General features: G+C 37.4%; 1 protein-coding gene across 6 annotated transcripts in view; it reads left to right on the top strand.

Moving 5' to 3' along the window:
* Nucleotides 1-22,320, top strand: part of DECR1 (2,4-dienoyl-CoA reductase 1) — a 46,404-nt gene extending 24,084 nt beyond the window's left edge. For 5 of the 6 annotated variants that reach the window (XM_041768920.1, XM_041768921.1, XM_041768924.1 and 2 more), the window contains 5 exons: nt 14,144-14,243; nt 18,676-18,748; nt 21,379-21,525; nt 22,006-22,068; nt 22,167-22,320. In XM_041768920.1, the coding sequence (XP_041624854.1) occupies nt 14,144-14,243; nt 18,676-18,748; nt 21,379-21,525; nt 22,006-22,068; nt 22,167-22,226 (443 nt within the window). In that variant the 3' untranslated portion in view covers nt 22,227-22,320. The remainder of the gene's footprint in view (nt 1-14,143; nt 14,244-18,675; nt 18,749-21,378; nt 21,526-22,005; nt 22,069-22,166) is intronic. The other variant, XM_041768925.1, reaches the window with a different exon arrangement.
* The last annotated feature ends 5,168 nt before the right edge of the window (nt 22,321-27,488 follow it).

The raw sequence follows: 27,488 nt of genomic DNA, 5'->3' as shown, positions 1-27,488 counted from the left end.
AATGGGCTGGCTCCTCTCTCTTCCTTTCTCTGTCCAAGGATCCTTGACCTCTGTGTCTCTTCTCTCTCCCTCTGCCTCTGTCTGATTTTCTCTCTAATCTTACTCATTTTTCTATTTCTTTCCCTGTTCCTCTCTGTTACCTCTTCACTCTTGGTTCCCTATTTCACTCTTTATCTCTCCTTTTGTGCTTTTCTCCTCATTCTCTCTTATTCCTTCCGCTGCCCATCCCTGTGACTCTTGATTTCTGTCTGGCTCTCCCTTCTTTTCTCATTTATTGTCTTTCATTTTAACAGGCTATGATCTATTTTTATTCATCACATTGGATTAAAATTCTATGGGGTTCATTAAAAATATATTAGTTAAGACTTTTTAAAAGATGGAAGCCAGTTTTTATTCCTCCAAGATCCCTGTCAGTTATTGATGCCATAACCTGACAGAATTTGAAGGACTTGTGCCCTTGGGTCCTGGAGAGCACAGTGTATGGGGCCTGGTCTGGTGTTGGAGCAACAGTTGGGGATCTCAGGTGCTAATGATCTCGGAAGTGTGTCAAAGTGGAAGTCAGTTCAGGGAGCAGGCCATCTATGGTAATCTGCGGTCAGAAGTATGTTCAGTGGTCTGGGATCTAAGATGTCAGTCAAGGTAAGATACCCAGGGAAGTCAGACTAGAGAAGATGAGGATGCCAGCAACTGAAAGATAGACGCTTACAGGAATTGTTGATGACATGCACTCAGAGAGGGAATAGCAGGTGACTGAGGATCAAGAGAGCAGTGGCCTTAGCTAGAGAAGCAAAGAATCAGAAGGACATTATTAAAACATGTTTATGAGTAGCAGAGTTTTGATGCAAAATTAATAGATATGAACAAACAAAAGATTTAGGAAACTCTTAAAGACCTTAGCCCAATGTGCTTTTATAAAACCACAAAGGTCAATAAAAAAGTGGCTGTTCCTTATTGGGAAGGATATTGAAAATATGCTGAGGTCCCCTCATCTTTAAGATATTATGTATCAATGTACAAATTAGTGAACAGTATGGAAGAGAATACCTAATTTTATTAAAGAATTGAGAGAACGTGCAATGGGAAGAGACTAAAAGACTAGTATGTTTTTTTTTTTTTTTTAAATCTAGTCACAAAAAAAAAAAAAAAAATCTAGTCACAAAGGATAGGACAAATACTGAAATTTTCCATTAAACCCTAGATCACTAGAAACTGAAGAGATACCTCTTGAAACTCACAAGAGGTGATTTTAGGACATGTAAGAAGTATTTTTTTAAAGATTTATTTATCGTTTTAGAGAAAGAGAGAGAGAGTGTGGCAGGGGCAGAGGGGAAGGAGGGAGAGAATCTCAAGCAGACTCCCCACTGAGCGTGGAGTGGAGCCTGACATGGGACTTGATCCCATGACCAGTGGCCATGGCCTAAGCTGAAATCAAGAGTCACGCTAACCAACTGAGCTACCCGGATGCCCCAGGACATATAAGAAATACTTTATTGGGCAGCCCGGGTGGCTCAGCGGTTTGGCGCCGCCTTCAGCCCAGGGCCTGATCCTAGAAACCCGGGATCGAGTCCCACGTTGGGTTCCCTGCATGGAGCCTGCTTCTCCCTCTGCCTGTGTCTCTGCCTCTCTCTCTCTGTCTCTCATGAATAAATAAACAAAATCTTTGGAAAAATAAATAAAATAAAATAAATAAATAAATACGTACATACATACATACATACTTTATTGAGGTAGTACTAATAATATTTTATACCACTATGGTACTTTTTAATTTACAAAGTACTTTCATATACCAATATGCAAACAGTATAAAATCAAGATTATTATAAACTGATTAAAGAAAAGAGTAAACCAATTCATAACTTGAATATATTAATTTGTTTTGCTGAAATTGAGGTAGAATTTATATATAGTGAGATCCACAGATTTTATGTGTTTAAATTGAACTTCTGATAAACTTACTCACTTAGGTAACCGACCAAGACAGAACATTTCCACTACCACCAAAGGGTTCCTCTCCTATCTTCTGACTTAGCTTTTTTATTTTTCTTTCTTGAGAGAGAGAGAGAGAGAGAGAGAGAGAGAGAGAGCACGCGAGAGCATGAGGTGGGGAGAGGGAGAGGAAGAGAGAATCTTAAGGAGACTCTAGTGAGTGTGGAGTTAACACAGGGCTCAATCTCACGATCCTGAGACCATGACCCGAGGTGAAATCAAGAATCAGACACTTAACTGACTGAGCTACCCAAGCATCCCCACTCTTAGCTTTTAATCCATTTTTAGTGGATTGTCTTTTTTATTACTGATATTTAGAAATTCTTTGTTTAATCTGGACCGAGTACTTTGTGAGATAATAGTATGTGTTTGGAATATTTTCTCCCAATCTGTTGCTTTCTTTTCATTTCCCTATCAGTTATCTTTTGCTGAGCAGAAGGAACTAATTTTTTTTTTTTTGAAGGAACTAAATTTTGATGAATCTATCAAACTGTTTTCCAAATTGGCTCTAGGAGATTGCATTCCCAGCAGCACTTTATAAGATGCATTTGTACCTCATTCTGCCCCACACTGGCTTGGTTATATTACATTTTAGTCTTCCTCAGTTTGTGTAGTGGTCCTTTGTTTGTGATATTAACTTAGAGTTCTCTACTGACTAATGAAGTTGAGCATCTTTTCATGTGATTATTCATCAGTTGTATACATTCTTTGAAGTGTCTGTTCTAATCTTTTTTTTTTTTTATTAGGTTGTCTTTTGGTATTGAATTGAATGAAAAGTTATTTTACGTATTCTAAATATAAATCTTTTATCAGATATGTTTTTGCAAATATTTTTTCTCAGTCTATGATTTGTCTTTTCATGTTCTTAACGATGTCTTCTAAAGATGAAACATTTTAAATTTTGATGTTGTTCAGCTTAGTGAAATTTTCCTTTTATGACTCATGCTTTTTGAGTCCTAAGAGATATTTCTTTAACCCAAGGTAACAATTTCTCTATTGTTTTCTTCTGGAACTTTTATAGTTTTCATTGTTATATTTAGGTTATCCATTTTGATTTAATGTTTGCATTTGGTATGAGATAACAGTCAAGGTTAATTTTTGCATGCATCTGTCCATCCTTTCCTCATTGAAATACTTTGGTACTTCTGTGGAAAATCTGAATATCTAGTACTGAGTCCAATATATCATATATAAATTATTTGAGCTTCATATTAGTTTGACATCAGTTATTGTGAGTCCTCCAACTTTAGTTTTTTTCTGAATTACTTTCACTGTTCTGTGTTCTTAGCATTTTCATATAAATTTCAGAATTCAATAATTTTTACAAAAGAGTCTACTGAAATTTTGACCCGGTTTGTAGTAAATCTATAGATTATATTGGGGAGAAGTGACATTTTGACCATATTATCCTTCAGTCCATCAGCATGCAATATCTTTCCATTTGTTTAGGTCTTTAATTTCTGTCAGCAATGTTTTGCTATTTTCAGTGTGCAGGTCATATACATTTTATTGAATTTCTGCTAAATAATTTTATATTTTTGTCACTATTTTAAATCTGTTTTCTAAATTTTATAATTGTTTGCTTCTAATATTTAGAAATACAGTGAACTTGTTTTTGTATACTAACCTTTATTCTGTGAGCTTGCTAAAATGTCTTAATAGTTCTTACAGCTTTTTCAGTAGACTCCTTAGGATTTTCTATATTCTTGATAGTTGTGAAAAAAGACATTTTGTGCATCTTCTTTTCTAATTTGTATTTCCTTTTCTCACCTTGTTTTATCAGCTGGGACCCCCTGTTCAGTGTTGAATAGCAGTGGTGAAAGCAAATGCTTCCTCTTGATGACAAGAGGAAAGCTCTCAGATAGTTTATCATTAATTATTAGTTTACCTGTAGTTTTTCCTAAATGCTGTTTATGGTTGAGGAAATTTGCTTCTGTATCTAGTTTGCTGACAGTTTTTTTTTTTTTTTAAATCATGAATAGGTATTAAATTTGTCAAATCTTTTTTCTCTATTTGTTGAGATGTCCATTTTAAAAAGCCCATTAATATTATGAATTCCATTGGTTAATTTTTGACTTTTTAAACCAACAGTGCATTCCAAATAGAAATCCTGCGTGGTTGTGATAAATTATCCTATTTGTATATTGCTAGATTTGTTTTGCTAAAATTTTCTTAAGGCTCACTTTTTCAGCTTCCAGCTATTAACATTGATTTGAATTTCTTAGAGCCATTGCAGTGCTTTTTCAGGTTAGGGATCAGCCAGGGGAATTTATATGCAGATGTTGCTTCCTCTTTTCTACCTGCACTGGCAGTCCTTAGCTCTGTTTTTTTGTGAACAGATGATACATTGGCTACAGCCCTGTCTTTTGAAATTGATATCATGTTTAACCTACATCCAAAAAATGTCTTTTGTGCCACTGTCAAAAACATATTAGATGAGTGTTCAACACAGCATGATAAATGTCCTATTTGGCTGTTTATCAGAATCTTAAATCACTTGACATTCAAGTGAAAATATTGGCCACATATCCATGATTGTCTTTGAAAAACATATTTGTTTAGATTCAAACTAAAACAGATTTTTCTTAAATTTTATTATAGGATAGACTACCCAGATATGATACTTGACTTTCTACTAGCTTTGGTAACTGAGTCACGTGGATTACTTTCCACCAAAAAGACAGAATTCCTTCCACATAAGAGCATATGAGAATTCTGTAGTCATTACTGCAACTTCTATAATTATTAAATAAAGATAGATGACCCAACAGGTGTTAGAATACTGAACAAAGCAAAAAGCAAAACATTATTTATAAGGAAATATTTTAATTTTAACCAAATTTTCTTCCTCTTTCTTTCTCCCTCCTTCCCTCCCTCCCTCCCTTCCTCCCTCCTTCCCTCCCTCCCTCCTGTTTCCTCCTTCCTTCTTTCCTTTCATCTTTTCTTCTTCTTTTTTTTTTTTAACACCAGACATTTATTGAGTGCTTATTCTGTATCAGGTTTTGTTCTAAATGCTAAACATTTATTAATTCATTTAATACTTGCAGTGACTCTGTAAGGTATGAAAATTATTCCCTTATAGTAACAGGTGGCTCAGAGTTAGGTTTTTTATAATATAGGAGGTAGATATTTTAAATTTTCTTGTGTGTGTGTGTGTGTGTGTGTGTGTCTTTTTTTTTTTTTTAATTGGAGTTCAATTTGCCAACATATAGCATAACACCCAGGGCTCATCCCATCAAGTGCCCCCCCCCCCCAGTGCCCATCACCCAGTCACCCCCACTCCCAATATTTTAAATTTTCACTTCGACAGATGAGAAACTATGCTTTGTTAAGTACCTAATAAGCATTAACTCTCTTTGTTAAGACTGACAGTTGACATTTTTTTTTTTTTGAGAGAGAGAGAGAGAGAGAGAGAAAGAGCATGTGTGGGGGAGTGGGAAGAAGTGAAAGAGAGAATCTTAAGCAGGCTCCATCTCACAACCCTGAGATCATGACCTGAGCAGAAACCAAACATCAGATTTTTTTTTTTAATTTTTTTTATTTATTTATGATAGTCACAGAGAGAGAGAGAGAGAGGCAGAGACATAGGCAGAGGGAGAAGCAGGCTCCATGCACCGGGAGCCCGACGTGGGACTCGATCCCGGGTCTCCAGGATCGCGCCCTGGGCCAAAGGCAGGCGCCAAACCACTGCGCCACCCAGGGATCCCCCAAACATCAGATTGAATTCGACTGACCCACCCAGGTTTCCCTATAATTGACATAATATTTTTATTTTTATTTTATTTTTATTTTTTTTTTATTTTTTTTTTTTGACATAATATTTTTAAAGTGGTCTAGTGGGATCCCTGGGTGGCGCAGCGGTTTGGCACCTGCCTTTGGCCCAGGGCGCGATCCTGGAGACCCGGGATCGAATCCCATGTCGGGCTCCTGGTGCATGGAGCCTGCTTCTGTCTCTGCCTCTCTCTCTCTCTCTCTCTCTCTGTGACTATCATAAATAAAAATTAAAAAAAAAATAAATAAAGTGGTCTAGTGAAAAAAAAAGAAGGAACGGTAGTTCAGTTTAAGTCATGGTCACCTAGTTTACATGTGATACTTGGACACTTAGGGAGTCATGATGTTTTTACCTTTACTCAGCTTTCCCATGTATAAAACAGATTATATAATTAATTACTTACCCAAGATTTAGTAACAGAACAAACAGATACAAAAGCTTCATGAAAAATATAAATTGCTTTACCAATGTGCTTGTCCTTCTTCATTCATGTGAATAAACACATGGTAGCTTAGACAATTTAAAGAATTTGATGGAGATAATTTTCAGAGCTTCAGAGTATCTAAGAGTCAGCGAGAGTCAGCTGCAGTCCAAGACAGCTTGAACCATATGAAGCCTGTGTAGGGGAAAGGGAGGGAGTGACTGGTCACTGTTTAGGCAGATTAATCATGTAAAATGAGGGGAAAGAGGACAGTAACTAAGAAATGTCTCCAAAGGAAATTGTGGGTGGATGGGTGTCATTGGAAGTATCTTACCAGCAGCTTTGTGTAGAAGAAGAGTAAATTGAACCAATTCACTGACTGAAGAAAGAATTTAAAAAGAGAGCATCCTTTTGGTCGGTTGATATAAAGAAATAGTTGAAAGCTTGAACTAGGTAAAATACTTTATACTTTTCATATGCTGTTTTAATAAATTATCAGAAAATCCAAGGTTTTTAATGATCTTGCTTCGCTACCTCGTGTGTGAACTTGTAAATACAAAAATCAATTTTAAAATATTCTTATTTCCAGTCCATTGATATTGTACTTGACCAGTCTCTTTTCCCTCATTCTCCATCATCAGTGCCCTTGGCTGTTCAATCTCACTTCCCTCTATAATCACCCCTTGTTGGGCTGTTCTTTTTTTTTTAAGATTTTATTTATTTATTCATGAGACACACACAGAGAGAGAGAGAGAGAGAGAGAGAGAGAGGGAGAGGGAGAGGCAGAGACACAAGCAGAGGGAGAAGCAGGCAGGGAGCCCGACGTGGGATTCAATCCAAGGTCTCCAGGATCAGGCCCTGGGCCGAAGGCAGATGCTCAACCACTGAGCCACCCGGGCATCCCATGGGCTGTTCTTTTACATGTATTCTGACTAGAACCATTTATCTCTAAGCCATACAGAACCTTCATGCCCAACTCTAGTTCCACAACTCAATGAAAGATGCCCTGTTCAGAGGCTATGATGGACACATTAGTATTTGAAAATATGCATGCTGCAGGTTGTTATTTTTCCATGTTGTAAGTCCACTTTTCCCATCCTTCAAGATTGGAAATGCTTTCCCCTCACGGGAGACATTACTTCTATCCCACGTGCAAACCCTATACCCGTGTCTCCATTCCTCTCTCTGCGAGTTCCTCACTCATTCCTAAGTACAGAGGTAATGCACTATTTATGACATGAAACATTCCTGAGACCCACAAAAACAAGAGGAGTGGAGGGCACATTTAACACTTACACTTCTGTCAGTTATGTCTGTCATCTTCACTACTAGAAGAAAAGAAGACGACCAGTCATTTTGACAAAATTGAGTAGTATGGAAGTAGTGCTCCTTGTTTCACGAGCAAGGAATAGTAGACCAAGAGTAGAATGTGGCTTTCCCATCTTTCAGTAGTATGAGTGCAAGTTAAATACAGTATAGATTTTAATGTATGTTAGGACCATATGGGTGCATTTCTGTCTGTTGTACCCAGGCCTTCCTTAGAATAGTGGGCACATTTAAAGAATGTTTAAAAATACATTTCTAGTCATCAGTTGGAATTTATTAAGGTAGCATTCATATCCTTTTTATTTTATTTTAATTTTTTTCGTATCCTTTTTAAAATCACTTTTTGCTAGAGTTATCTTGCTAGGTTGTTGGAACATTTAAACCTCATTTGTTAAAATTTGTTGCAGCACCATATGTACCTTACTTTGGTGTATTATGAAGATAATATAAAGGTAAGGCAATTTGGAAAATTTGAAAGGAATCTTTTTCTTTTAAACTATGTAATTGGAAATTTGTTGGAGAGGCAATTTTACATACTGGTTAAGAGTGTAGGTTTTAGAATCACACTGCCTGTTCTCATCCTGGTTATACCACTTAATGTTCATGTGAACTTGAACTTGGACAATTTACTTTTCTATGCCTCAGTGTCTTCTTCTGTAAATCAGAGATAATAGTAGAACCTTCTCCCGAAGATTGCTATGATGGTTAAGTGAACAAGTACCTGTAAAGTGTTAAGAACAGTGTCTGGCCCAGACTAGTGCTCAGTAAGTCTTAGCTATTAAAGAAAATGTTAGGTGACTCCAAGATAAATGTATTTTTACTCCCTCTTTTACAAGGGGACCATAAAGTGTCTGAACTTGATACCAGGACCTATAATTAAAATAGACTAGAAAAATCAGAGCCCTAATATCACTTATTGTAATTAAACTTGCAAGTTTTAATCTGTATGAAGGATGTGTCTATATTAAATGTTCAACTAAGGGGCAGCCTGAGGTTCAGCGGTTTAGCGCTGCCTTCTGCCCAGGGCGCGATCCTGGAGACCCAGGATCGAGTCCCACATCAGGCTCCCTGCATGGAGCCTGCTTCTCCTTCTGCCTGTGTCTCTGCCATTCTCTCTCTCTCTGTCTCTCATGAATAAATAAAATCTTTAAAAATAATAAATAAATGTTCAACTGAAATGTCTTCACTTAGTAAATAATATATTTTTAAGAAGTTATTTTGTTTTTTTAAAACTATATAATCCTTTAACTTTTAGAGCACTGATGATTTTTAGATTTAAATTTAATCTGAGCTTCTATTGAAAAATGGCTAGAGACAGGGTCCTCTGTGTCCTAATCCAAAAGACAGAGAAATGCAGTATTCTCTTCTTGCCATGATTGGCAGTAAGATTAATTGCTGGCAAAAATGGAGTAATTAAAGCAAACAATAGCCCAGTCATATGTTTAGGAAGTATAACAAGTTCAGGGTTCTTATGTGTAAGAGGCAAGAAATGAAGGTAGAGGGTGTGGAGCTTACCCTCCGGAGATTAGTAAAGTTTAGTAGAAGGATCTTAAGAAGAGATACATTCTGAGTGGAGATTGAAGCGTGATTAATTACTGAGGGGAGAGCCCAGTGAAGAGAAGTATTAAAGGAAAAAGAAGGAAGAACCAGTGAAAGGATGGTCTATTGCAGGAGCTGTGAATCCGAAACTGGTGGAGGGTCTTAACCCTGGGTACTGATAGAGTTAATAAGTGATGTTGAGAGCCTAGGTCAAATTGCAGCTCCATCTTTCCAGTGGCATTTACCCACAATTCATAACAGTGATAAAACCCCTTCCTTTTCAGAGTGGAGAAAGCAGTCCTGGTACTGAGGAGCTGAGGGTGGATATGTTGAGACAACATGGTGGCTAGGCATTAAGTGATTAATTCATAATAATTTTCTAGGTGGTAAATTGGCAAGTTAGAGCTGGAGGGAATTATGAGCCTAAAGAATATGAGAGGAAAAACTAAGAATTTATAATGACGTCTCAAGGAGCACATGTAGTACGAGGGTATGAGAGAACTGGAAGGACAGGATCCAGAGAGGGAGGCACTGTATCAGTATTTTGGCATGATGGCAAAGCTCAGGTTGTGGCTCTTGGGTAGCAGTGAAAGTCGTTGGAGATGGGGAGATCATAGAAATTTGAGATTTCTAATCTTGTCCATCTGGTTGTTGAAATCTATCAAGATGATGACGGAAGTTGGGTTCAAACTGTGGCTACAGATACTTGGGTAGGTTCAAGGCCAGGAGTGAAATTTCAGCAAAATTGGCAGACTAACTGGGAAGTCAAACATCAGTTAAAGTTCCAGATAGTAGTAAAAAAACTGGATATTATCAGTTTCAAAATAGTGTTTTTTGCATGAAGATAAAAGAATAATAGGTAGAATCAATAGCAATAATTAATTAATGAGTAATTCTTGGAAACTAATGACTTTTGCTAAACAATCCCTGTTTTCCTATTTTATAGATGTTAAATCCTTGGCCCAGAGCAGGGAAGTGACTTGGTCAAGGTCACACAGCTGTACAACTAGTAAAAAGTAGAATCAATATTCAGGCCCAGATATCTTTATACTGTTCTACCTCTATTGGTTATTGAACTAAAATTGTTTATTATTTTAGTATGCATAGCTTGGCTGAAACTAGATTTTAGAACTTTTGAGTCTTGAAATTGGACGTAATCTTACATTTTATTATTTTTAATAGACAATGTGATCTTTAAGAAAAATTTTATTTTTACATAATCTCTATACCCAACATGGGGCTTGAACTTAACAACCAGAGATCAAGAGTCACATGCTCCACCGACTGAGCCAGCCAGGTGCCTCTAGACAACGTAATTTTTAGTGTTTCTTTGTTACTATTTTTTCCCATTTTGAAGTAATGAAGGACAGGCTGTTGCCCCATTTCTCCATTTATCTGACCTGAATAAATGACAGATTCATTTCTGCTTGTCTGCACTGGGATGTTAGAAATTTGTCATTTCCAAACCTCTTCTATAGGAAGTTATGCTAATTTAAAGAATTGGCCTTTTTGCAAAATATCAATGACTGACCCTGGGAATCTGAGATTTCTTTATTTTTGAGCTCTTAGCACCATTGTTCATTTTTTTTTCTTAAAGATTTATTCATTTATTTTAGGGAGAAAGTGAACGCAAGTGGGGGTAGGGGCAAGAGAGGGAGAGAAATCCTCAAGTGGACTCTATGCTGAGCATGGAGCCCAACATGGGGCTCGATCCCAGGACCCCGAGATCATGACCTGCAATGAAATCAAGAGTCCGACACTTAACCAACTGAGCCGCCCAGGTGCCCCACCACTGTTCATTCTTTAAAGTACAGTTTAAATACCCTGCAGCATTAACCCCTACTAATACTCTGCAGCATTAACCCAGATGGAATAGTATGGTTTTAAAATGTTACCTCCTTCTTACATTCAGAAAATTAAAGGCAGCACTGTCTCATTCTAAGCAGTGGGTGACCCAGATCTTCTAGGTTGAGAAAATAAAACCTAAAGGAGAGAAAAGAGGACAGTATCTTCCATTTTCATTATCTGAATTATATAAAATGGCTTAATTCCTCCTCTCCCACCCGTGAATAAACATTTGTTTACTCCAAATCAGAAGTTAGAGCAATTTCTACTGCAGCATTTGCTTTGTATAAGTAATTACCACTTTTTTTAAGTAGTTTTTATGATTTTGCTTGCAAGAATGATGCAGTTAGCTTCTGGTGTCAATGTACTGTAATTGTGTATACGATTGTTCTCCAGCCCTCCTTTTTCAGAGAGTGATTTTGGAAGCAAAGTAATTTTCAGAGCTCTGAAAGAGGCAGAGTTTGATCTACCGAAAGAGTTACCATAATGACTAACATAACTATTCTTATTTCTCATACCCTCAAAATGGCACTCTTGCCCCCTTTTTCATCTCGGTGTTGGCCGGGATGTGCTGAGTTTTGTTATGACTTTGGAAAATGCAGAGGGGAAGAGAAACTAAGTATTTTTGGAGGAGGAATAAAATGTATCTGAATATTCTTTGAATTATTTTTATTGTCTTTCAACCTTGTAGCTCTTTAAGTTCCTTTAAGTATGTACTGTTTGATAAAACATGTAAGTATAGCTTCGTCCTTTTGCAAGTATTAAACTTGCAGTATTTTCTAGTGTAGTGGCTAAATAAGAACTAGAAAATCACTGATTTCTTAGCAGCTAAAGATTATTATTTTAAACTTTGATTCATTCAGTCATTTTATTGAGAACCTATTATGTCCTAAGCACTATTGATTACTGTATGCTTGATGTCACTTTTTAATGTGGCTTTATACTGTCAGTTATTTTCAAAAGCAATTTGGAAAACAAAAAAAAGGAAATATTTACTGACACATTTACTGTTTCTGACAGCCATTATTTCATCTGAAGATTTAAGTTTCCATTTTTAGTATCACTTTGCTTTCACCTGAATAACTTTTTTCAATGTCTGTAGTGCACGTCTACTGGCATTGAATTCTTGTAGCTTTAGTTTGTCAGAAAATATCATGTTTATTTTTAAAGAGTATTTTTGCCGTATACTGAAAACAGGGTTAACTCTTTTTTTCACTCAGCACCTTAAAGATACTCCCTTTTTCTCTAGCTAACCTTGTTTCTGATGATGTCAGTGAATATCTTCCATACCTGTTCCCTTATTTATGTTGTTTCCTGTTTCCTCTGATTGCTATTAAGATTTTCTCTTTGAGGCGCCTGGCTGGCTCAGTTCATAGATCAGGTGACTCATGATCTCAGGCTTGTAAGTTTGAGCCCCATGTTGGGTGTAGAGATTCCTTAAAAATAAGATGTTGAAAAAAGAAATTTTCTCTTTGTCACTGATTTTGAGTGACTGATTATGATGTGCCCTGGTGTGGTTTCCTTTGTATTTATCCTACCTGGGATTTGTTTCACTCCCTGGATCTATAGATTATCGTTTTTGCCAAATACAGAATATTTTCAGTCTTTATTTCTCCAAGTGATTTTTCTGCTCCTTCCTTCTGGGACACCAGTTGTACACATGTTAGTGTGCTAGATACTGTCCTACAACTCATTGAGGCTCTGGTTGTTGTTTTTTCCCCTTTCCCAACTATTTTCCTTCCATTGTCATCCATTTTGAATGACAGCTGTTGCTATGTCTTCAAGAGTATGGATCTTTTCTTCTACAACTAAGCCCATTCATTTAATTTTTCATTTTAGATGCCTTATTTTTTTGCTTTAGAATTTCTATTTGGTTTTATTTTTATATTTTTCAGTTTTCTTATTACACTCATTTTCCTTGAAATCTTTTAGCATATTTACAATATCATTTTAAAAGTCTTTGCTAATTCTGTCTTTTCTGTCATTCCTGAGGATCTATTAGCTTACTTTTCTCCCAGTTGTGTTTCTATGTCTTTTTTGTGTAGCAGTTTTTGATTGCGTGCTATGAATATTATGTTGTTGAACGTTTTGTGTGTGTGTGTATTAAAATTTTCCTTTGAAGTGTATTGAGTTTTATTTTAGCAAATAGTTAAGATACTGTGGATCAGCTCAATTACTTCAGTGTTCATTTTTAAGCTTTCTTTGGATGCATCTAGAGTAGCCTTTACTTTTGAGCTAATTTAACTCTCCTAAAGACCTCCACTGTGGCCTTTCTGAATTCTCCACTGCAAGTCCTGGATGTTCAGTGAAGCTGCTTAGAACTCACTTATCTCCCAGCCTTTGTGAGCGCTGGGAATTGTTCAGCTTATAGCTCCTTCATGGTTCTTCACCTGGCCTAATGAAATCTCACCCTAAACACGTATAGCTTGATATTTGCGTAAAGACTCAATCTCTGCATACTTCTCTCCTTGGGGGAACTCTCCTCACAAATTCCAACTTCCTCAGTCTCCCCAAACTCTGATCTCTTTCTTCAACTCTGAGAATGCTGTGTTTGGCTTGTATTTCTCCTCTCTATCTCACAGTTTATATAGTGATTTATATCATATATATATATAGTGATTTATATCATATATATGATATATATATCATATAAGATGTGCATGTTTGTAGAATACACCATAGTATATTTATAGTATGTATAGGTATAGTACCTTTAGGCAAAAAGGTGATCTTAGGGCTCATTTCATTTTTCTTCTCTTAGGGATCATTCTTTCCCTGCCTACTGTACAGTATCTGAGAATAGTTGTATCATATAATTATATATCTTACAGTTTTCTTGATGTTTATAGGAGGAGGGCAAGTCCATCGTGGCTCAAAGTCAAGTCCCTGCTAATATAGTTTTGATTCTGATATATTCTTAAGTGGGTGCTTAGTTAGTAGAAATCCCATCCAGCTGATTATGTGGGGATGATAGGGCCATGCCTCTGAGTTTTGGGTCACCATCTTGACTCACCTGGCATAGAATTTCAAGTCAGCACAGACTGGACCGTCTTGAATGACAGGAAGATTACTCGAAAGATGTAGCAGTTTTATTAGATTACTCTCTCATTAATTTAGGACTACTGAAGCTTTAAAAATGCTACATTTTTGTTATATCTTCTTGAACCAGATCCCATTCTTATAAATCATGTTTTTCTGATGTGAATTGACTTAGCTGTATTGTTAATTACTATATCCTTTTCAAATTTCAGGAGCAGCATTTCTTGCTATCACAACCATCTATGCAGAGAGTGGGTCAGGTTTTGTAGTACCAAGTGCTTCTGCCAAAGCAGGAGTGGAAGCCATGAACAAGTGAGTACCACTGTGTTAATCCTATCCCTGAAGAGAAATGATGTACTTTGTTTGTTTATGGGGCTACATTTCTCCTTTCTAGTCTCCATCCAGAGAAAAGTAAAACAAAGTTTAACTTGGATTCACTTGGAAACAGATGTTCTGTCTCTTGGATGAGTCCTGTCTATATCAGCACTGCCCAATAAACTTTCTGCAGTGATGGAAATCCTTTATAAATCTGCACTATCCAGTAGCCACATACGAAACCCTTGAATTGTGGCTACTGTCCCTGAAAAACTAAATTTTATTTAATTTTAATTACTTTAAAATTAAGATTAGATAGCCACATATCTAATGGCTGCCATATTGGATAGCACAGGACAATAATAACCTTTTTGCTCTCCCATATATCTTTATCAGTGCTGTTTCTGATCTCTGTTACACACACCTTCATCCTTTTATTATACCTGCTGTGCAAGATTAATAGGACTAACATAAACCAGTGACCACTTGCCAGATCTCGTGGCCTTTTCTCAGCAGCATATGATTGTTTTTTGAATCTGTTCCCCATTGGGATTTTCTACTGCCTTTGTTGTAAAGTATGTTGTCATCATGGCTTACCATAATAATCTTAGAATGTGTTTCTCTGCTACCAGTCTCTTCCCTCTTTATTTTTTATTCTTATTCCCACCAGAATCATCTTTCTAAAAAATATATGTCTGCTTATGATACTCCCTAGCTAAAACGTTAGATCATTTTTTCATTACTCTTTGGAATAAAAGCCAAAAACTCAATGTGGTATTCTAAAGAAACTTGTCCCTGCCCTTTGTTTATTGATTAATTGGATAAATGTTTAATAGTGTTCCTTTTGTGTGCCTGGCACTGTGCTAGGTTCCAGGGATAGGACAGTGATAGAGGTAGGATAGTTCTCATCCTTACCTAAGTATATAGACTTATACCATTTTTTTTTCTTGTGTTTTAATCTCCATTGAACTGCTCTGTATTTCTTTAAATCTGCCATGCATTTTCATCTCTCTGTGTCTGGGCTATGCCGCTGTTGGAATTTGCTATGATATTTTCCCTACTTTCAAGGCTGTTATCATATCACATCCTCTAGCATGTTTTCTCTCATTTCTTATTCTCTGCTCTGTGCACCCTTCAAACTTTGTCCATTCCAATCTGGCCATCCATTGTTATAGATTCTAAAAGGAAGGTCATGTACCAATATGGTAGGGGGACAGAGAAGGACATGCAAGACTGCTTTCAAACATATTGTTAAAGTTTATATGACCTCCCCACCCACTAGAATGTGAGTTCTGTGAGGGAGGCAGCATACCTTGTTCATCTCAGTATGCTTATTTCTCAGCAGGAAAAATAAGCTCAGTGTTTGCCACACTTCATCAAGAGAAAGAAGTGTTCTCTTCTTTCGTTAGTCGCAAAGTACTTTGTGACATTGAAATCAATAGTACACATTCGTTTGAGATAAGAAGACATATTACTGTACTTAGAGATTGAATCTTAGTGGGAATAGAGGTAATTACCTTTTTTTAAGGTCAGATGGGATTGGAAATAAGGAATTAGAACTTGACTATGTTGGCATAATTTGTACAGTATCAATATTTGTCTTGTTTGGGATCTTTGATCTTGTTAGAGGTTTCAATTTCGTTTCCTTTAGGGACTGTGATTCTGTGCTGCTGCTTTTACTGCATAGCCTATATCGCATGGACTAGATACTCAGTAGATGTGTACTTCCTCTCCAGCCTGAGTTCTGTCAGTCCTCTTCTCATACTTTATAGTACACAGTCCTACTGGATAAGGTCTCATAGGTCCCCAGATACTACATGTTGTTTGTGCCCTCATCTTTTACTCATACTGGTTTTTCTCCATCCTACACCCTGTTATCTCTCATCCTCTTTTTCCTCCCCCTTGCCTCCCACAATAAACTCCTAATCCTTATTCAAGGGTCAACTCAAATATCATCTCCTCCAGGAAGCCTTCCCTCTCATTCTCAGTAGACTTAGGTACTTCTTCCTGTAAGCAGCCGTGGCACACATCACACAACTCCCAGCAGAGTAACTAGTTTATTATACAACTAAGCTGACCTCCCTTGAGAGAGAAAGATTGCCCTCTTGAGAGTTGGGACTGCCTTCCTTTGCAGATAAATAATACTTACAGGATCTGAACACATAGTAAGTACACAGTAACATCTGCTGATTTAACAACACTCAGGGCTCACATATATTGGGTATATTGCGCTTAGCGCCGTAACATGCAGAAGCAGCTAATGAGGTGGATTTCTTATCATGTTACAGTAGTTCTTCAGAATATAAGGTAATTTAATGAGAGCCTGGACTGGAAAAAGTGTATCTGGTTCCCCCTTTGAGCAGAGATAGGATGGTTATCTCTCTAGGCAGGTTTCCTTAATGGCTGCTCAGTTTTTTCACAGGATGCTATAAACTGTGCTCAGCTCATAATTCTGTTAAGACAAAGTTGCTACTTCCCTAGCAGCTTGGAGGAGGTACACCACAAGTACATGTCCGGTAGGTATGGTCATGAATTCAGTCAAAAGCACCAGTGAGGAAAGTAGTTTTTATGTATTACTTGCCTAAAAGAGACACAGTCCATCCATTCTCTAAAATGCACCCATGGATTATGACAAATTAATGGACTCTACTTGGAGCACTTGCCCCTATCCTATGGAATGAGTTTTGCTGAATTGGCCTTTAAAGTGATTTTGTCAGACCATGTTAATTGATTCCTTATAATTTCATAAGGTTTATGTCTTTGTATCTATTGCCCAATACAGTATTGTGTTACTGTATTACATCTTAGAAGTCTTCTTGTGGGGCGCCTAGGGGGACTCAGTTGTTCAGCATCTGCCTTCAGCTCAGGCCATGACTCAGAGTCCTGGGATCTAGCCCTGTGTCCGGCTCCCTGCTCAGTGGGGAGCCTGCTTCTCCCTCTCCTTCTGCAATTCCCCCTGCTTGTGGTCTTCCACTCTCTATCTCAAATAAATAAATAAAATCTTTAAAAAAAAAAAAAAAGGGCCCTCAAGAAAAAAAAAGTCTTCTTGAAAGAAATATTTTTCTGACTTTTTTTTTTTTTTAATCAGGAACAATTGTGCTTTTCCTGAGAAATTAGCTTGCCTTTTCCTTATAGGCACTGCCAAGTGTGTATCTGCTTAGGCTTACCTTTTTTGCATGATGTCTTGGAAAGATGGATGTAATTTTGTGACCCACCTATTGTGATTATATAGAATGCCATAAAACATTCAGGCATTCGCTCCATTCTTGGCTCCTTTATCTTTCTTTATCTGTTTTTCTCTTCCTCCTTTCCTGCTTCCTTTTTTCTGTCCGTCTCTCTTTGTTTCCTTTACACGATTTTATCTTCCTCATTTGCATTATATGTATTTTTTTAAGTTATTGCCTTAAATTGTTTTTTAAAACCAGATTCAGTATATATACACAGAAATGTGCATATGAATATAAATTCCTACAACCAGTTTAGATAATAAAAGTTAGACCTGTCTATCAAGTGGGCTTTTAAAATCGATTGCTTCAAGTTTCCATGTTTGCTGTTATTGTTGTATTTTGCTTCATGGCATTTAGTAAGATTTTGTTAGATTCCTATTTCCCTTCGAGTGCAGTTCAGCAATTGTATTAAAGCCTCGTTAAACATGGATGTGTTTAATATTTTATATCTATGTAATCCATCTCTTATTTAAAAGCACTCATGAGGGGATCCCTGGGTGGCGCAGCGGTTTGGCGCCTGCCTTTGGCCCAGGGCGCGATCCTGGAGACCCGGGATCGAATCCCATATCAGGCTCCCGGTGCATGGAGCCTGCTTCTCCCTCTGCCTGTGTCTCTGCCTCTCTCTCTCTCTCTCTGTGACTATCGTAAATAAATTAAAAAAAAAAAAAAAAAAAAAAAAAAAAAAAAAAAAAAATAAAAGCACTCATGATGTTGCAAACATTGTAATCCAATGTACTATATATAAGTGAAGCTACATCGGACTTTGTACATGTTGGACTGAACTCCAGAAAATATGGGAAAGGGGCATGCATGCGTCTCTCACTTCTTTATGATACTTACTCTAATAATATATTTTGATATTGGACTTTGTTCTGAAATGTAAGTGGTAGGTAGTAGAGCATTGTGATTAAGAACACTAAGATGTAAATAGTCAATATTACAGCTTAGTGATTAAAGGCACACACTAGAATAGAGCTGGACCACTTGAGGTCAATTCACTAGTTATATGACTCAAAGCAAGTGATTTAACCTCTCTGTGCCTCAGTTTTCTTGCCTGTAACATGGGGAATAATAATAATAATAATACCTACCGGTTGGGATTGTTTATGATATGTAGTAAGCATGCTGTGAGTCTGGGTTGGTAGTATTTTTAACATATAGTATGATATTTTAGAATCTTTGATGCTTATTTTAATTTTTAGGTCTCTTGCAGCTGAATGGGGTAAATATGGAATGCGATTTAACGTGATTCAACCAGGGCCTATAAAAACAAAAGTAAGCTTTAATTTGCCTATTATCTCGTAAATGATTAAGGAAGGAAATACTGATAGAAATATTCTGATTGGTGTGTGCAGGACTTGTACAGAGATGCCTGAGTTTGGGGCCCTAGGGGTAGGGAAGAGGGTTTTGCCATTATCCAATATAAATAAGGAGGTGGGCAGGAATACAACAGCTATGTAATTTCTTGGTAAGACCTATTTCAGCATCTTAGTCTTCTGGGATCTTTTGTGCCATCCATTTTGGTATTTTGTCTGATTTGCTTTGGTGATCTGTTATTAACCTACATTTCTTAATCTTCACCAATTTTGTGGATTCTTACTTTGACTGACATCTTTTTTTTTTAGTTCATGGAAATTTTTATTTTGAAAAGTGTTCTAGACAGGCTTGGTCTTGCTATAGGTAGCATTTTCTTTGACTCATGTCTGTTCCTTTCACTTTCAAACACTCTATTATGCATGTCATTTAACTCCCTTGTCTCTCTGATGACAAGTCTTTCTGATGGCATGCATTTCTCCTATAATCAATAATCCTTACAGATACTCATTGCGACTCATAATGATCACTAACATTGTTAGTCAGAAGGCCCCCAGGCTCCGTGTTCTCTCAGCCCCAGACAGCTTCACTCTCACATTTTGTTTTCACATAAAGCAAGAATTTACAATCCCAACTGACATGTAGCTCTGGAGGCCTAGGTGACATATGATAACTTGTTTCGGTTGTATAAATAGGTTCAAAAATAATGATAAGGAGCATTTAGATTGTAGGTAGTTCTGGATATTAAATATCAATATGGACATGTCTGTATTAGTTTATTTAGCAGTTTAAAAGTAGAAAATGGAAAGAACTACATGAGTGAGTGAAACTTGATTATCTTGTTTGACCACAATAATAAAAAATCTAATTTAATTAATGGAAAAATAACTGAAAAGCAAACATAAAAACACGTGACTCAGGGCAGCACTGTGCTGAGCACTGTCTGAAGAGAACCCTAGAGTCACAGAAGCTCTTCTTTAGGACCTCAATCTCTCGGAAAGATCACCTGCATTTTATTTATTTATTTAATGTATATTTATTGAGAGACTATTGTGTGCTAAGGTACCGAGAAAGGTACAAAAACATTTGTGAGAGAGTACTTGCCATCAAGGGGCTTATAGTGTAGCAGTAGAGGTATAAGTTGTACACGAATAAGAAGCAGGTAGCTTTAAAGAGATGAAAAGAAAATTGAAGTGTAAAAACTGCATAGCAAACCCGATAGAGCCAGGATTGGGACCTGTTGCTACCCTTTGTCTCTGCTGATTCATACCTGCCCAGGGAGGCCTGGAGGGCATACGAGGAGCCTCCTGAGAGCTTGCTCTGTCTCATACCTGTTTTATTTATTTATTTTTTTTATTTTTTATTTATTTATGATAGTCACAGAGAGAGAGAGAGAGAGGCGCAGAGACACAGGCAGAGGGAGAAGCAGGCTCCATGCACCGGGAGCCTGATGTGGGATTCGATCCCGGGTCTCCAGGATCGCGCCCTGGGCCAAAGGCAGGCGCCAAACCGCTGCGCCACCCAGGGATCCCTCATACCTGTTTTAGTGAAGAAAACTGTCACCTAGACTTCCAGGCATTGGCACAGAGAAATCCAGTCCTTTTTCTTCTTTCTTTCTTTCTTTCTTTCTTTCTTTCTTTCTTTCTTTCTTTCTTTCTTTCTTTCTTCTTTCTTTCTTTCTTTCTTTCTTCTTTCTTTCTTTCTTTCTTTCTTTCTTTCTTTCTTTCTTTCTTTCTTTCTTTCTTTCTTTCTTTCTTTTCTTCTTTCTTTTTTTTTTCTGTGCACGTGCATAACTTCATCTTGGTCTGCACCTTCACATCATTAACAGAAGCCAGACATTGTTTGGAAAATTTAGTTACAGGTTTTTTGTTTTTTGTTTTTTCTCTAGGATCTACTTGAATTTAATTTTCTTACACACATGTTTTCTTCCTTTCCAATTATTTTGGGAAGAAAGGAGAAGAAAAGGAATTTCCTTTTAAAGGTTCCCTACTTGAGTCACCTTTCCATGATTATTATTATTTTTTTTAAGATTTTATTTATTTATTCATGAGAGACACAGAGAGGCAGAGACACAGGCAGAGGGAGAAGCAGGCTCCATGTAGGGAGCCCGATGTGGGACTTGATCCCAGGTCTCCAGGATCAGGCCCTGGGCCGAAACCAGGGGCTCAACCACTGAGCCACCCAGGCGTCTGACTTTTCCGTGATTATTAAATCCAACAAAGTTAGCACCACTACGTGCACCCCACTGAGCTCGTAAGGACTTCAGAGTACTTCCATATGCGTTTTCTCCTTTGATGCTTACAGTTACAAACAGTTTTGTGAGGTAGCTAAAGACAGGTATCCTCATTTTATAGATGAAGTTGTAAAAAGGGGAAAAGGTGATATTTTCTGGTGAAAATTTTCTGGTATTTTTTAGGTCAGTATTAGATAAAATGACCTGTTCTGAGCTCAAATGAATATGGAAGAATTTGGCAAAACTCTCTGTTGTTCCCAAGGCCTGAGGTATAAATGAGTGGCCACAGTAATACTCCATTTTATGCAGACTCGTTTCTTGAATTTTTTAAATGCAACCTATTTTCTTAATTTCCAAGGGTGCCTTTAGCCGTCTTGACCCAACTGGAACATTTGAGAAAGATATGGTCGACCGAATTCCGTGTGGTCGGCTGGGAACTGTGGAAGAACTTGCGAACCTTGCCGCTTTCCTTTGTAGTGATTATGCTTCTTGGATCAATGGGGCAGTACGTACTGTTTCCTCTGGACTTCCTGGGGAGGCGGATCTGGGGTCGGAAGGCATATCGTGGAACCAGTCCTGGCAATACTGAGTGTAAATATAATATGACTTAAAATACTTACTTAGCTGGAAACAGTAGAAAAATATTAATATAGATTATCCTGTGGAATTTATTCATTGATGAATTAATTTTATTAAATGCAAATTAGCAGACTTGCCTTTAAGATGATCTTAAATATTGGGTAGAATTTGAAATTGTGGAGTTGAGGGAAAGAGGATTCTAAATGAATGAATCCAATTAGGTTTAATCATCACTTTTGTCTTCAAAATTTGGGCTTTGATTGAATGTGCCAAGGAGATGTTCCATCCAATTAAGATGGGGAAATGCCCAATGGCTCAGAAGCTTTTTAAAAAGAGTTAGTGTCAAAAAAAAAAAAAAAAAGGTGGGGGGGGGAGTGTCAGAGGTTTTGCTATTTTTTTTTTCCAGGTCATTAGATTTGACGGTGGAGAGGAAGTATTTATTTCAGGGGAATTCAACAGTCTGAGGAAGGTAATGCCATTTTGTGACTCTAATATTAGCAGCTAAGATACCAAGATTTTTAAAACATGCAAGAACCACATAAAATTGCCTTTTTCTATTTGTGTTAGGTCACCAAGGAGGAGTGGGACACAATAGAAGGACTCATCAGGAAGACAAAAGGCTCCTGAGATGACTCTGGCCTTCATCTTGGTTATGATGGAAATGATACAATCTATGATCTTTTGAATTATCTTCAAATCTAATAAATTGTTAAATAACAAACATGGACTGAGTGTGTATCATGTGCCAGGCCAGCGGTACGTAGACATTGTATATTCAAAGATACGTAAGGTGGGATAGTTTCCCTTCAAGAATTTTTTTTAAGAATTGAAACAAGGCAAGTGAGAAAAGGCTTTAGTAGAGGTAAAGTGCTAGGAAGTGCAGAGAAAGAAATAGCTCTTCTAACCTGGAACAATCAGGAGAATCTTGATGGTCAAAATAGCATTTGAGTTACCTGTTAAACCACGGCTATGGTGGTGGGGCCTAAAAAAAAAGAAAGAAGAAGGTATACAATGAATTTAATGGACTCTGATTTAATAGACCCTACCTTTGCATTATATTTCCTTTTCACTGGACTTGTGAATTATCTTTATATAGCTCAGTATTAATTCAAACGAACTTTAGCCGGAACCTATTTTATAGTCTGGTATTTTATTTGGTACTGAGGATACAACATGAACAATCTACAGCCTTTGCCTTCTTGAAACATTATCTAGCAAGATAGACCTATAAATAATTATTTGTGATGCAATGTAATAAATATTATTCCAGCAGTGTTAAAGTGTGGAGGAGGAAGTAATTCATTCCATCTCCAGAGTGTAGAGAAAGTGACACCTAGGAGATGGCATTAAAAGAAGAGATTTCTCTAGGTAGAGACGATGAACAAGCTTATAAAATATTTTTGTGTATAATTTCATTTCATTTCCTATTTGGCTTGACTAATTTGTCATCCTGGGAATCAAATGTATACAGCTATCATTTTGAGCTTATATTAAAAAAAATCTTTAATTTTATTTTGCTTTCACAGGAATTGCTCATAAACATGCTCACTAGACTGTCCCATTGCTCAAATTACCAAGAGGGGGGATCAACTTCTATCTTAGCTCCTCTGAATAGATCTGTAAAGGAATCTAGTTTTCCTGTTGAATCTATGTGTTGTAAGCCCCACATGGAAACACTACATTCACAGTTAATTCTGTGCATAAATTACATTACATTGTGTACATAAGCGGGTAACATTGTAGGTTTGGAATAGTGGCCTTGACATTCTCCATTATACTGGGCTTTTCTTCACACTCTCACACTGCAGGCACCCATTCTGCATTTTATCCTTGATGTTAACCCTCATTTCTCCTTGTCTGCCTACATCTTCTTCTTCAGATGATCAATAGCTCTTACAGTGTCAGGGGAAAATGCCAGTAATTACATAAATGAGCTTGTATAAGTTTCATTGCTTCTTATTTTCCTCGTTATAAAACCCAGGATTTTAATATCTGCTTTGTGGGGTTCTTGTGAGGATTCAGGCAGGGGAAGCCAGTGAAAATCCTGTAAAATGTAAAATGTACATTCAAATGTACATTGAAAGGTGGGCCCTCCTGTCATTCTACACTTTTCACTTTTAAGACTTAGTTATCATAGAAAACTTGAGAAATGAATACAATTGAATAGAAAACATCAAAGACCAACTTCCTAAAGAAAATTTCTCTTAATATTTTGGTATACTTATTTTCAGCCTTTGGCTTTTTTATTCAATTTTATATTTTATGAAAGTAATTTGTTTATATAATTTGCACAGAAAGAGTACTACCGCTGTCCTCACTCTAAGCTCTCTTTCCATAGTGAGTGCTTTAGCTTTTTTGAGTTTTTTTTTTTCCCCTGAGATGTAATCTATCCCTCCACTAAATCTACCCATAAAACCATATCCCTAATTTGGGTTAAATTAATACTCAGTGTTTATATTTTTTATAACTTTATAAATATCATTTTCCAGTGTTTTTTTTTCCGACTTTCCTCTTTTTTTTCTAACAGTTTAGACTGTATGATAAATCAGATACTGTTTTCTCATAAATATGATTTTTTTGTATTTCATGGTTTACATATGTTCACTTAATTCTTTATTCTCAGAATTAGGTGGTTTTCATTTTCAGCATAACATGTAAAACTGTGATGAACATCTTTGTACATGAAACATTTTAGAATTTGGAATTTTTTCCTCAGATTTCTGGAAGAAATTTTTTTTTTTTAAGATTTTATTTATTTATTCACGAGAGACACAGAAAGAAAGGCAGTGACACAGGCAGAGGGAGAAGCAGGCTCCCTGCAGGGAGCCAGATGTAGGACTTGATCCCAGGACCCCAGGATCATGCCCAGAGCTGAAGGCAGATGCTCAACCACAGAGCCACCCAGGCGTCCCTCTGGGAGTCATATTACTAATCCAAGGTTATGAAGCTTTTAAAGACCCTTGATACACATTTTCAAATTGTTATGCCTAAGATTTGTATGGGTTTAGAACACTCTAAGCTGTGTGTGATAGTGTCAGTTCCAACAAAGAGCTACCAACATGGGGTATTCTCTTTTTCAAACTATTTACTAATTTCATAAGTAAAAAAAATGATAGCTTCTCTTCAAGCATGTGTTTATTTATTGGTGATACTGAATACTTTTCTACACATGTGAATGTCCTATTCGCCTTTTTTTACCTATTGGTGTCTTAATTGGATATTATAAAAACGTTTCATCCAAGTTTTTAAACACATTTTTCTTTTATTAATCATCTCTTAAGAGTTTGCTTCATCATTATATATTTTTTCAAGAATTATTTATTTAAGAGAGAGAGTGCAAGGGGGAGGGGCAGAGAGAGAAAAAGGAGAGAAAAACTTTAGCAAGACTTTCGTGCTGAGTGCGAGCCAGACTCCGAACTCAATCCTAGGACCCTGAGATGAGGACCTGACCTGAAACCAAGACAGACGCTTAACTGACTGTGCCACCCAGGAGCCCCCTGGTCATTACGTTCTATTACAAATGATAAATGTTGAAGAAAAGCTTGTAAGCATGGAAGAGGAGGCCAGAAAAGAGAGATTATGAGGATATCAATTAATTGAAATTTCTTCCTAATAAAGAAATGTTTTCAGGAAGTATGAAAAGGATGCTATTGATCAATAGTTCCTATATTTAATGACATACCACCTTGGGGCTGTAGCTAAATCAACGTTTCACTCTAAGAATGATTACTGTCATTCTACTTAGTACCTTCTTGAAGAGTCTTGCTTCCAATGCGCTAATGGAAGAATTAATAGTAAATTAAGTGAGAATTGTTGGTAATAAGATCATCAATCTTAGAATTAAATATGAAAACACCTCCAGGAAATGTTTCAGGTGTGGAGTAACAGCTGTTGTTACATTGTTCTTATGTAAAAAAACTAAAGTGGCAAGAATTTAAGTGACTTTGAATAATAGACTTTTAGAGCTGGGAAACCTTAGAAGATACTTCTCAATCCCTTCATTTTATCGTTGAGGAAACCAAGCTCAGGGAAGTTATGACTTGCCCAAGGTCACTCGATTAGTCAAGGTCATTTCCTTCCCCATTCGGCCATTTCTTGGGATAATTTAAAACCAAGAGGCAAAAAAAATAAAATAAAATAAAATAAAATAAAACCAAGAGGCAATAGTAGGGTCTTTATGAGGTACAGTTCTTATTGCGAAAGCCTTTGAAGGGAAACGCTTCTAAGTTTCTTTTGTTCTTGACCAATTATTTTGTTTATTGAACATAAAACTATTTATTAGGCTTCATCAGTTCATTCTCAACTTCAGTCCCTTTGACTTGAATTTTCCTCTGAAGTCTTACATTTCTCAACTGTGAGGTCAAATAATCTTTATGTTTGGAGACAGAATGAATGGCCCTTAGTGTCAATTCTCGATTTACCCTGGCAGAGGAGAGCTTGCCTGCTGCGCCCCAAACACACCCTCCCCCCGCCCCAGGCTGTCCCTCAGCCACTTTCCTTCTGTTTCTTGGGGTTGTTTGACCTACAGCCTTTACACTCCCTCCTTCTCTGTCCTAGGAATGCTCTTTTCCTGATCTTTGTAGGGCCGGCTTCTTCAGAGAGGCTTCCCCAAATCCCTGCTCACACACCATTAATTTTTTAAGACTATTTGATGTGTGATCTCCTAACATCCACAAATCATCAGTGATTACAAACTGAATACGGTTGTGTAACCACCACCCAGGGAAAAAAACGAAACCCCAGGAATCCAGAAGCCTTGCTTGTCTCCCATCATGACTCCCCTCCTGTAAAGCTAGTCACTATCTCGACTGCTAACACCACAGCTAAGCCACTTTTGTTTATATGGATAGAGTCACACACTAGATATCCTGCTTCTGCTTCTGGTTTTTACCCATGAGCCAGTTGTCTCTGCATCCCCCGCCCCCCCCCCCATAGCATTCCATTGCATGAATATACACCACTGTTTATACTAGTTCTGACATTTGGGTTTCTAGTTTGGAGCTATGCCAGATACAATACTACCGTCAACATTCTTTTCTTCTGATGACGACACAGACCTTTCTCTGTTAGGTTGGTAAAACCTAAAAGTGAAATTGCTGGGTTATGAGGTGTGTATATATATTCAAAGGTAGGAGATATTGCCAGAGTGCTTTCCCACATTGTCTCTTTAACTTCCCAGCCCGTCGTAAGATTTTTCCACTGTGCCACACCCTCCCCAGTACTCGGCAATCAAAAAATCTGATTTTAAACCTTTGTGATGAGCGCATGGCACTCTCATTTATTTTAATTTGCATTTCCTCTGAGTACTAATAAAGCCGATTACTTTTATTTATTTTAGCTATTTAGAGATCTTTTTTATTTGTGAAAAGCCTGTTCACCTTTCTTACGCATCGGTTGGATTATGCTTTTTAAAATTTACTTTTGGAGGGATGTTTGTATATCTCTCTGGATATGTAGCGAATTGTTGGAGGTCATCAAGAGGGCATGACCTCTGGTTGACCTAAGAGCAACACCTGGGCAATCAGAAGCTTCTCATCCCCCACCCCCCATTGGCATGTGGGTTCCATGTGCCCACCATTTGGGGCTGGAGTGGTTTTCAAGGAGCAGCTTGGAGACGGCAATGTGTTGGAAACCACCTGGATGGTATTCAGGTGCCTGAAGCCACTTAAGGCCTGTATATGAGCTTTAAGCTTCGGGCGCTGTGTGTGGGGCTGCTCAAGACAAGCCTCCTAAGTAAGGCCCCTTGTTTATGAATCCGGTGCCTGTAACTTGGAGGGGCTCGCTTCTTTCTCGTCCCTCCTCGCCCTCCACGTATGGGGAAGAACTTTCAGATTTCACCTGGAAAGCTCCCGAGGCTTTGAGCCAACTTCAGTGTCTTCTTCCACTCTC

This window comes from Vulpes lagopus, chromosome 9 (genome assembly GCF_018345385.1).
Source record: "Vulpes lagopus strain Blue_001 chromosome 9, ASM1834538v1, whole genome shotgun sequence".
Lineage (NCBI taxonomy): Eukaryota > Metazoa > Chordata > Mammalia > Carnivora > Canidae > Vulpes > Vulpes lagopus.
This window is presented reverse-complemented; position numbering and strand designations above follow the sequence as displayed.